The sequence below is a fragment of the Nesoenas mayeri genome (genome assembly GCF_963082525.1).
Source record: "Nesoenas mayeri genome assembly, chromosome: 6".
NCBI classification, from domain to species: Eukaryota; Metazoa; Chordata; class Aves; order Columbiformes; family Columbidae; genus Nesoenas; species Nesoenas mayeri.
Window position 1 is genome coordinate 39,059,319 of NC_137545.1, and position 12,225 is coordinate 39,071,543.

At 37.7% G+C, this 12,225-nt stretch overlaps 1 protein-coding gene across 1 annotated transcript in view; it reads right to left on the reverse strand.

The window, feature by feature from the left end:
- The window catches only part of LRP1B (LDL receptor related protein 1B), a gene marked incomplete at both ends in the record, with an annotated part of 678,833 nt that overhangs the window by 301,296 nt on the left and 365,312 nt on the right, over positions 1-12,225 (reverse strand). Inside the window, one exon of the mRNA XM_080346793.1 lies at positions 35-197. Coding sequence (XP_080202919.1) covers positions 35-197 — 163 coding nt within the window. The remainder of the gene's footprint in view (positions 1-34; positions 198-12,225) is intronic.

Sequence of the window (12,225 nt, forward strand, 5' to 3'; positions counted from 1 at the left end):
TAAAATAAATCCTAATGCAGATAAATAATCTTACCCTGATGTTGGATCAACAGCTATGGCCTTAGGGTTGTTAAGATCCAGCTCGATGAGGGTAATGCACACTGATCCGTTCTGGCTGCAAACGAAGATCCTGTCACTGACGTGATCCACAAAGTAAAAATTCCCGGTGATCCAATCAATTGCTATTTGCTGCACGTCTGCCAAAAAAGGAAAGAACAACAAAATCACAGAAGTTGAATTGTAATACAAATAACTGACCTGCGAGCTGCTTCACCAAGCAGATGCTCTACCCAGTTAAAGAGCTGAAGCTGGTTTTATATGTATAATGTGGTACAAAATAAGGAATCCAATTCTCAACACAACAATACTAGTTGGAGGGAATTTTTCCTTTTTAAGTACAGAAGTCCGATTGCAACTTCAAGGGTGTGAAAGATACACGTTTGTGGTTCTCTTAAATACCGTCACTGTGAACTTTTTAAGTTGTATATTCCGAAGCAGTATCACTGGATGTTGGGGCATCTGTGAGCTGGGGGTGGCAGATGGCGGGGGGACCACAGCCTCTGCAGTTCCTGCTCTGGGATGCCTGTCACACTGTGGGGATGCTATATGGATAAAGCTCATAAAAGTTTATTAGCTACGTTTACAGGGGACTAAAACCAGGTAATAAACACTTCACAGAAATGTTTAGAACTCTGTGTAGATATGCATGTCCAAAACCACTGTATGTAATAGAAAAAACACGCATGTGCACGCATTCATTTATATTTAAATTACTTTTTTTCTCATAGTTCTGGAAAATTCGATTTCTGACTCAACTGCCACAATAAGCAGCACTGAAGTACCTGTCTCTGTAATACTTTATATAGATGCGTTTCTTACAATGATGATGGGAGTTTTCCTTCTCGGGATGCTAAGGTAGCTTCACAACTACGTAACACAGCTGTTCTAAAACAGTCCGTTCTTTTTGTTGTGGGACCCTGGAGCCCCTTTTTGTTATTGTCTTCTATATCCTGCATTTTTCTTATAAGTCAACCCACCTGTCCATACACAGTCTTACAGTTACAGTGAGCAAAAGTATAAAGTGCAAAGAACGTAAGTTTATCAATTTAATTTAACAAAGATTTCTTTATTTCCTATTCATTTTGACAGAAGTGTCATGATACCACCCTGAAAGACAGTATTAAATATTCTTAAAGTAAGAATAACTCAATTTCTGTTGCAATATTTCATGTCAAATGTTTTCAATGTTAAATATTTTTCAATATGTATTCATTGTATTACAGTGGTTTCAAAATACTCCTAACATGAGTTGCAATTCTTTCATGATGAGAGAAGCCAGATGTGATACTTCACACAGTAGGGTTTTTTTGGTTACTTTCAGTTTTCTGCATTTCTATCATGCTTCAGAATTTGCATTTTTAGGGTTTTTTTTCCACGTTCCTGATTCAGAAAAAAACCTGTAAAGTAAAGTAAACCTGGTTCAAACTGTAAGTAGAGTAAACCCAATTAAAGAACTTTAAGTAAAGTAAACCTGATTCAGAACTGCAAGTAAAGTAAAAGTGATTCAGAAAAAAACTGGGGTCGTTGAATTCATTTAAGTTTTTTAAAATAACTGAGGGCTCATGCATTTGTTAAATACTTAAAACAGACATCGAGACTCATGCGTCACCCTTCAAAGTGCAGGTATCATAAACAAGATTTACTCCATAACACATCAGGAATAGCTACCAGCTATTGCTATTACACAGTTCACTGCCATCGCCTCTGTCCCAGGTTTCTCCCCTTCCGCTACTTATTTTCCTTTTAATTCAAAGTGAATATTATGCCTCTTCTTTTCCAATAGCTCCTGTTACAAAGATACGCTGAGCCAGGATAAAGAAATACTCCATTTAGTCCAGTGTCCAACCTCCCAAGGAGGTCAATGTCAGGTGCACTACGAGCCATATGAAAGCACTAATGGTTTCTAGACAATAAACAAGCAGGAAAATGAGGTTTTCTTCATCATCCAAACAAAATATAGGACGTCTTTTTAAAAATATATCAGAAAAAACTCTGTCTCTCTGGAAATCAGTTCAAGCATTTTCAATGTGTCTGCTTTCCATTTTCAGTCGGATTAATGAAATCAAACGTTTACAGCTCACTGATTCAATGAGCCCTTTGAAAATGGAAAACAGGCTTCCATGGAAGAAAAGCATCGCTCAAAATATTATTCATAAAGAATGGAAGTTGCAAAAGGGATTCAATTTTAAATAAATGTAGAAATGAAACCAGTAATTAAATTCCTGCAGTGAGAGCTCTGGAAATCTGCTACACATTGGGAAGTGCAGGAAAGGGAACAAGCTTAAGTAGAGACCTGCTGGAAGAAGGTGCTGGTTTGTTCTTTACCTGTGGGAAAAGTATCTATTTTTATATAAATGCAATATATACCTGAAAGGCACGACACATAGGGATTATTAGATCTGTTGACATAACAATACTTGCATTAATATTTTTTTTCCTTAGTTATTCATTAAGAGATCACAAGAAATGGCACTAAATAGGTTATTTTATACGGAAAACAAGGATAGTTGAAGAGCATATTAGAGATAATCATTTGCATCAAACAGTTAAAACTGAGGTTGCTCAGCAAAAGCGAGACATTGCGAAGTGATTTCACACCATGACCATTGTGTCAAAGGCTTCAAAAAGCACTGATAGCTCTTAACTCCTATTTGCCTGATTGCCATTCACAGGTAGGTTGTATTTGGGAAGGGCAGAGGCTGTTGGCAAGAGGAGTCTCATTACAGTGGTTCCTTGTAAAGCTAGTCACTACAAAGCATAGCAGACTTAATCACACTTCCAGAAAAAGAGGCACATTAATTCACATCTCTCCTCACAAGCTACTGCGTGAAATGGAGGAGAGATCTCCCACGATGCAAAGAACACTTCTCGCAAAAATAGGGCTGTACCTCACTGTAATCTTGTAATTAGCCTGGACAATTAACCCACAGTAGCATTTGCAGTTAACAGTTGCAAACACGTTGTGTACTGTAGATACCATTGATCTGGTTTGAGTTGTGTCTACTTTGCACCGTGCGCTCTGCAGTGAATTGGACACATCCCATTTCTCACAAGAGAAGTAGTTTATAAAGAATTGTTCACGTCTACTCCTCCATAAAATTATATTCTACATGAAAAAAATACACTTAGCTAGCAGATAACAGTTTTTATGAATCAAATTTTTAATCTCCATGGTTTCACTAGCAGCTATTAATTAAGCTGTTCTGAATGGCTCCCCAGTTATCACACAATGGAATGCACTGTATACCACAGAGATAAGGGTTCGGTTGCACTGGGGACTTCTAAAATATATATTATTGTACTCAAGAAGTTACTGAATTCATTTCATGCCTATTTCTGGATTCATATATTAAAACCCAGTATGTATAGATGTCTACTCCACTTACATCTCTAAAGTAATTAATCTCTTTTTTCTTTCATTCACACACTTTCTCAAGTCTCTGAAGTCTCTAGGACTTCCCTTGAAAACACATATATTTACTCTGAGCTATCTCGTATATATTTTTGAAGGTTTTTCCTATTTTAATAACAGTTTCCTTGGAGCATTTCTGCCAAATGTGATCATCTTTCCTTTATTACTTTCTCAAAACTAGGATTTCCTCTTAAGGACTTCATAAAGAATAGTTAAGACATCATATAGTCTAAATTCTCCTGTAGTTAATGATATTATGTAGACCACGGGGACTAGCAAAAGTGTGGCTAGAAGCATACTTTTTCTATTTCTTTAAGCATACAAATATTATTATACTTTTAGAGAAAATATAAATTTTATATGAGGGTGGATAAACCTTCAAAGGATACTGGAAACATATGTCTTGTGGCTAAAACATAGCCTATAAAAATCAGTGCCATTTTGTATGACTGCCTTCTTTCACTTTAATTTTCAAACACCTATCTTGTGCTGTATGCATCACTATATTTATTTGAACTTCAAATCAAGACTTGCAATAAGATTTCGGTTCACAGAAGAGAGGGACAAGCAGTGCCATATTCTTGTTTATACTACTGTTACAATCGAGGATTCAGCACATGCACTGCCTATGAAAATCAACATTATATTAACAGATTTCCTTTCTTCCAGATATTGAAGAAATATTAGAAACAGAAAAAATAGCAAGCTTTCTCCATTTATCCACTTCAGTAAAAGCATCCCTTGTTTTTAATGTGAGAAATGATCTAAGCAAATTACTCAGTGAAACTCATGGTAGTTGGAGTCTTTTAGAAACTTCTGAGTGAACTGGAGAATGATTTCAGATGAAATATAATTAAAATTAAAAATGCTCAGTGCACTCTCCATATGCTTCTAGTTAATAATGAAAGAAAGAAAAAACCTCTCTCTATTTTAAGGGAAATAACTTAGCTTCTCGTGCCTTACATGCTTAAAATTTTCCTTGCACTGAACATGATTGCAATGAGCAAATGGACTTGGAAATCCACTCAAGATTCAAGGACCAACAATTCCATCGGCAATTAGTATCAGAAATCAGAACCATGACTCGTTCTCGCTCTTTTGGTACTCATTTTTCTTCCATAGCCCATATGCATCTCTTCTGAATGACTACAACATCCAGACCTCCACACAGAATGTCTTCTGGGCTTCCTTGGGGAGCTGAGAGAAATGGAAATGATTTACAAAGTAGTGCCCTGATACCCCACGATTTCAGCCTCGAAACCTTGAAGTGTTTTCTCCTTTTACTGCATCAAATCATCAAGTGCTTATTTTATAGAAATATTTCCACTTTGCAAAGAGCAGCTCAGCATCGTCACATGCAGTCAGGTCTGCTGAGAGGCACTTGCTTAATTTATTTGATTACACCAGCACGGTGGTTTTGAGGATTGTGCAACAGTTGGCCATATGCTGAGGGAATAAACACTTTGGAGAAGCAAGAGAGGATCGTTGTAATAAAACTTTCAGGAGCTTCACTCTTCTGTCATGAGCATCCTAACACATGGAAGGTGTTAGCAAAGTCCCCGCCGGCAGCACGATACAAAAGGACAAGTGTGGCACTGCCCAAGTGCCCCGTGTCAGGACACGTCACCTTCTGGTCCCTCTGCCTGCAGAGGCCAGGAGAACAGATCTGCACATCTCCTGGGCATGTTCATACCCGCTTACTCCTCAGCCTTCTATGAAAGTGTTTGTCTCCAGGGATCGCGTTCGCAAACCACCCTGCAGTAAATAAGAGTTTGCTTCTCTGTATTTTGGCCAAGAAAGCAGCTCCTGCTTCTTGCCGAGTCAAAAGAGGTGAGACAGAAAGGAAAAATGGGATATAATGAAAAATAAGTAAAAATAGGATAATATAGTGGAGACGTACTGTTTTTCCCAAAGTTTTCTCAATGTTGAAGTTGTATTTTTTTCCCTAGATAGGCACTTTACTTCTGCATGACTAGAAAGCTTCTTTAATTTTTTGGCTGAAAGCTGAGATTTTAGTCAGTGAGGCTTTGGGGATTGTGGAAGACAGGTAAAGGGTAAAAGTGCCAGGAATGGATAGTCCTGATTAGTTTATTTTATTATCTATTTAGGGTTTAAAAAGAAAAAATATGTATTTGCAAAGAAAACAATGAATTTTATTCCAAAGAACAAGAACAAGCAGCTTGGGCATAGGCATTTTGCCTCCACTTGAGTAAACAGCCAAGTTTTGAATAACAAGACAAACGGCAGCAAGCCGTTTTTTTCTAAAATAGCCAATAATAGTGAGACCAGGTAAACAGTGGGTAAAACTTGCTTAAGTGTCAGGCTCTGAGATGCTGCAGCCGCATGGCCTTTGCTGTGCATCACTTCTGAGAGTCATGGTCCTAATTAGCAGCCCAGACAACCAGATACTAACACTGTGGCCTGAGAAAGTTAAGCTGCCATAGATTTTCCTGTGCCCCTTCTACTGATAGCAATTTGCCTTAATTATGTCTGCAATGCCATTTGTAAAACATGATTTTTATTAAAAATGTCAGCATTCCATATGTTGGATACGCTGCTGTCTAAACTTTGAAGAGCCGTGTCCTGAGTGATTATTGCATATGTTTAAAAGTGGAAAATCAAATGAAAACTATCCATCTATCTTTTCCAAATGACTCATACTCAGATACCTATATTACTTTGAATTAAAACAGCCTTCTCAGATACTGTTTGTAAAGAGAATAATGGAAAGCCTAAAACATACTAAATTTAAATAAGTACTTTAAAGCATCCAGACTTCAAGTTCCTCAAAAGAAAAGAAAGCTTTTCCTCTTGTTTGCTGAGTAACGTAATCTAAATTTCCATAAAATGGGTTACTGTCGAAAATACAGTTGGTATTCTTCCAACCCTACAGGCTGTTAGAAGATACTGCTTTAAAAACCCGTAACTGTGAACATTTCACCAATAGCAGTTTCCCCAAGCTGAGGAGTTTTCAAAAATATGAGCCTAATCTACATATTATTAATACTTAATGAAAGCATCCTGAAGGCTCACGAAGACACCCAGTCTCTCAAAGACGTTTTCTATCCAATCACTCAGAGATTCAAGAATTCAGCTTCCAACTAGATACAGAAGAGAATTCCTCTAGACATTTATCCTTTATGGGTATTCATTGTTCTGTTTAAAGACAGATTTTTATCCTTCAATTGGATGCAGCCAGCTTATGGAGAAGAAGAGAAGAAGGAGGAGAGAAGGAGAAGAGGAGGAAGGAGAAGGAGAAGAAGGATAACAAGAGGAAGAACAAGAAGAAGAAGAACAAGGGCAAGAAGAACAAGAACAAGAAGAACAAGAGAAGATCCACCATCTGAAACATCATGCCATTTAGGAACTTCTGAAATGAGCAGTTCCACACACTTCAAAGGACTCCAGAAAGACCATGACACAGTCTGGCCTACAAGATCCCTGCCAGTCCCCACATCTATGAATTGATATGTCAGCACTGACCATAAGATCTGGTCACACAGGCTGGTTCTGGGGCCTCTAAAGCTCTGCTCAGCAGACAGCCAACTAAGTCTGCTGCTCAGCTCAAAATACAACCTTAGCAAGACTTTTTCAAGTTTTTCATGGCTTAGTTTCTTAGGCCGTTATGAGCTGTATTTTTAAGCCAGAGATGCCATAGCACCTCGGCTGAGATTGGACATTGAGCAGGGACTACAAGAGAAATGGAGATTTAAGGATGAACTTCTTTGTCCCACTGAGAACCTTGGGATCTATAGATCAATAATAATTAAAAAAACCCCACATCTTCCTCTCCTAAAAAAATTTACAGGGCGTTCAGAGGAAAGGTGATGATGGTGGAGCCCAGGTATGCTTGGGTCTGTGCCTTTTCCAGGGGTTTTAAAGCAGGGTAGCAAGATCTGGTCCTAATTTTTTTAGCGTACTTTGTCTTTTACTCATGTTAATGATTCTACCACACGATGCATCTACCACCTGAGTTTCTGGAATTAGTAAAATGAATGAAATTTTCTGTTACCGGGCCTTGAGTCACAGCTGGGATGACAACAGATTAAACAAAGAAGGAAACAGTGTGAAACAATGAAATAACGGCCTTATGAATGGCCCTATCTTTTAATCCTGAGTGTTAAGATTTTTGTAAGGAGGGATTTTTCTGACATCAATCTCATGTCAGAAACCAGTAGGAAGAGTTGAAAACCATAAAGTTTCTAATTCCTGCATTACTGAGTTTCAAACACATTGCCCAGTGATTGTAAACTTGTAATGGGGTCCCAGTAGCCTGCATACATCTTGAACAATACGGACAGATTTATAGAGGTACATAGCTTAACAGCCTATTTATTTTTTTTTATCTGCACGTTCAAAAGCTTCTTATAAATCAGTTGAGACTGTAAATCAAGCCCAGTTATTTACTTCAAAGCAGTTAAGCCATCCACTGTTAAAATTAAAGCATAATTCAGCCACAATAGGCGTCTCCCATCACGCAAGTGGACTGAGAGAATGGGGAAAACGAGGTGGCTCTATAAGGCTCCAACACTTGCCTCGTGTAACCACTTTCCATCAAAAGCAAAAGTCTACAAGCTTCCACCTTCCTCAGACTGCCTGACGCATGTATTATAAACTTGATAAACCATCATTGCACAAAAATAAGGACAGTTAAACATTTACCCACAAAGACACCAAGTAGTAGATTATTAGAGTTTTCAAGATGCATCAAAAAAATATGGAGTTACTTTTGCAATAAAAAATAATTAAGGAAAATGACTTCCAGAGAAATTTTGAACAGTTTAATACCAGAGGTAGGCAGTGGTGCTTAAAGGAACAATTTTTGGGGGATAATGTAGAAGTAAATTATCTTTGTCAGCTCTGTATACTGCAGTTTCTTGCAGGTAAAATGCAGGTCGTAATTTTGTAGGATAATTTAATTTTGAGCCCACTGTAGTTGCTATTAGCAATATATGTTCTAGACAATATGAATATGCAGTACATGACATGACCTAGTGCTATAAATCAATCAGTTTCTTTTCCCCAAAGGGCATTATTTCATTCAGTTTTAATCAGATGGCAATACTGACCATTGAATATTTCATCCTGATATATAGATATATTCATACTGGTCACAAAAATCTTTATCTTCATCTCAAACATATTAGGGGAAAAGGAGAAGACATTATGCTTTTCAAAAAAAAAACCCAAAACACTTACTAAAATAGGTTTTATTACAGAACTTGTTTATACTGTAATTAAAATCTGCATAAGGAGTCTAAATTAAACCCACTTTGAAAATCGGGACTTAGAGAACACTAGAAAATTGAAAAAAATATTTTCAATTATAAAAAATATAATCTCCACAGCTAGAAAAAATACACCTCATTGTTCCACATAATATCTGTAAAACAGAACCGTATCATGTTCCTTACTCAATGAGATAGCTTGTTTTTAGGGTTGCTAAGGAAAGAAAAATGAATTGCTTCTTATATTAAAGGATATGAAGATGTTTTCTTCATGTTTTCCCTGCCTCTAACAGAGGAATCACTGTCACCACCTGATGCCATCATCATGCTCCCACTTCTGCAAAACACTCCAACCCACCGCTCAGCACCCACTAATGTCACACGCCTCGTATTGTAGTTTGAGCAAAACAAACAAACAAAACCCTTCACATCTACGAATGCTGACAGCCGACTGACTATAACAAATGCATTCCCATATAATCATTGCTTCATCCTCCCTTTCTTCCTCTCTCTCCTGTTTTTTTAACCATTTATGACATCTTTTCAGTATCAAAATAGTGTTTGAGAAGACCACTATTTATTATATTTAACCAGATCAACAAAGCAGATAACTGCCCAGAGTTAAAATACAAACATCATTGATGCACTTTAAACAAAAGTTATTTTTTCTTGTGAACTTACATCCAGTAAAGCAAGAAATAACAATAAAACATGGGTTTAGAGTTATGCATTAATTATTTCTCTACCCATTTGTGATCAGGTATCAGGACACTGGTTGTCTTTTTGTTTATTTATTCCCATCACTAGAGTGGTGGGATCCAGATATTGTTCTACACGAGTAGTATCTTAAAATGAAATACCACCATTAAAAATTCTCATAAACCTGCCAAACATCTGTTGCAATGCTGTTGTATTTGCAGAACTTGCACTTTGCTTTCAGAAAGCTTCCGTCCCTTTCTAAAACCAGCCACTTCAGAAAGATATGAGGCCATAATCCCAGCTCTTGCCAACTACAGAAGTCTCGTGTACTTTGCACTAACTAACCCTACCTTGTGTATCCCCCATCACCTTAACATTTTGTTTTATAAACCTCACAGCATCCCTGCGCTGCATGAAAATACTGTTATTCTCATTTTACATTTAGAGGGGAAAAGATGAGATTACTTGCTAAATGTCACCCTGTAAGTCTCGGGAAAAGCAGTGGTCTCCTGACTACCAGCACCTCGCCTTCCTTCCAAAACCACTCCTGCTTTCATGTAAACAGGAAAAAGAATTTGTCCCAACACTTGCAAAGAAATACAGGAGAGATGCATGGGATTCCTCCTCCATGTCCCCTCTGCTATGTATGCTCTTCTTTTCCTTGTAGTAATACTTTTTGCCTACCCTAATGTTAAATTATAATACTTCTGTGTGGATCACAGGCAGCAAGACACAATGTGTTGATCTCTCCAGCCCGCGATTGACTCTGACCCGCATGAGGCTCCCAGATAATCTGACAGCTCACACAGAAGTGTATCTCGATTCTTTTCATGGCAGTTATCTTCAAGTATTTTTCTTCTCAGTCTACTTTATAAAAGAATAACTGTATGTCCAAGCATCTGTTTGCAAAAGGAAAAACCCAAAAAACTCCAACTGTGACCCATTATTTTGGAAGATACAGAACGTGGATTGCAGTGTATGGATTCGCAGACTGTTATAAAACATGTTTTCCCACTGCTTCCATCTTACTTGAGGCGCCTTTTCCCCACGGGTTCATTTCTGAAGCTAATGTGGTGTTTATGACTGCTTGAAACAAATCTGCATTTTGCAACCCGTTGAAGAGACTCAATGAATAACCAACCTATCCTTCAAAGTCTTAAAATGAAACCACATATTTTCAGTATATTCATAATTAGGAGAGAAACAGCACCGACCTTTTTAAACACATTATACTTATGTCCTTATATATAAATATAAAATTACCTCACATTAAAAAATGGAATAATATACTTATATAAAATAAAAACAAATGACATGCAAGCAAGTCCAAAAACAACAAAAAGACCGAGGGTCTCTGGAACTGCACATTGTGGCTGGTATCCCCACACACTCTCCAATCAGCTCATTATTTTTGCTTATATAGTGTGACAGAGATTTTAGGCAATTACACATGCAAAGAGTATCCAAACTTTATCATCAGCTCAAGAGCTGTCATGCTGAATGCTGAACCCAACACATCAAACCGCAGCTGTTCTGTGACATGTTGATAAAATGCAGGGCTTCAGCTTTGCGCAAACAGACCAACGCTTTTTGCATATTCTCTCCTCATATGATTAAAATGCTTTTTTTCCAGAACTAAGAAATTGATATACCCTAAGCCTGACTTTAGCAAAAGTGAGTTGCACTGCTTAAACGATTTGACACATGTAATTTTTCAATTTCAGAATAAGTGCGTCACTAGAACCATCAAAAATTGTAAAGCAAACCCAAGATTTTATTTTCTTGCAGCTAACTGACAAATAGTGAGAAGCACAGGATTTGTTCTTCCATTTTATTTATTTCATAAGACTGACAGGATCCACAAGGTTTTGAGCATTTAAAGTTCTGCTCCAAAGCTGAAGTCAAAAGAAAGTTTTAAATCAAATTTGCTTCATTCTGAATAGAAATCCACAATCAAATTTTGTGTTTTGAGAAGACAAAAGTATTCCTATGAACTGGAGATAATACTTTTCAAGCTGGCCATTGCTCCTGCCATTCAAAGAAGTTAAAAACTGAAAAGAGTAATTATATGTGTCCTGGTTTTGTTAAAAAACAAGTTTCTCTTTCAGTGAATTTGCCTGTCAGCTAAAGCCTTCATATTAACTGCATTTTCCTGGAGAGCCAGACACATGTTTTGGTAAAACCTAGCAATGGAATGCAAACTTATTGATAAGCATGGATGGACATCTCGTGAGAGGGGCGACGAGAAACAAGTGACCAAGAAACTGACCAACTGTGTATAACATTCCATTCATGTGAATACTTCATATAAAAGTGGGAGATCACGAGGATCTCGTCCCTTTTTGCCTTTTCCCTTCTGCTTATGGCCGACATTAGGAGAGGACCTTGCTAGTCGTCCCTGCGAACTGAGGCCAGTGACAGACTGAATCCAGCTCCAGTTGGCTGTGGAGTCTAATCCAGGACTTTGGTTGCCAGCTCTGCCGTTGCTGAGACTTTCAAGATTGGTTTTGTATATTTTGTATTATTTTCTCTATTCTTATTAGTAGCATTAGTAAAACATCTTTAATTTTTTCCAACTCTCTTCTCTCCATCCTTCTTTCCTTCCCAATCACCTGTCCTGAGTGGGAAGGGGGGAGAGGGAGGGGCAAATGGGGGAAGTAGGGGGGAGAGGAGGTTAACAATACATCTGCCAGGGTTTTATTGTCACCTCGCAATCTAAACCCTCGACAATATGTTAAACTCCTAAATCAGATGGTGGTTTTAATTTGCCACATCCACCGCAGTGCAAATAATAATCACGATTTCACCAGCTACTGCAAACATGCA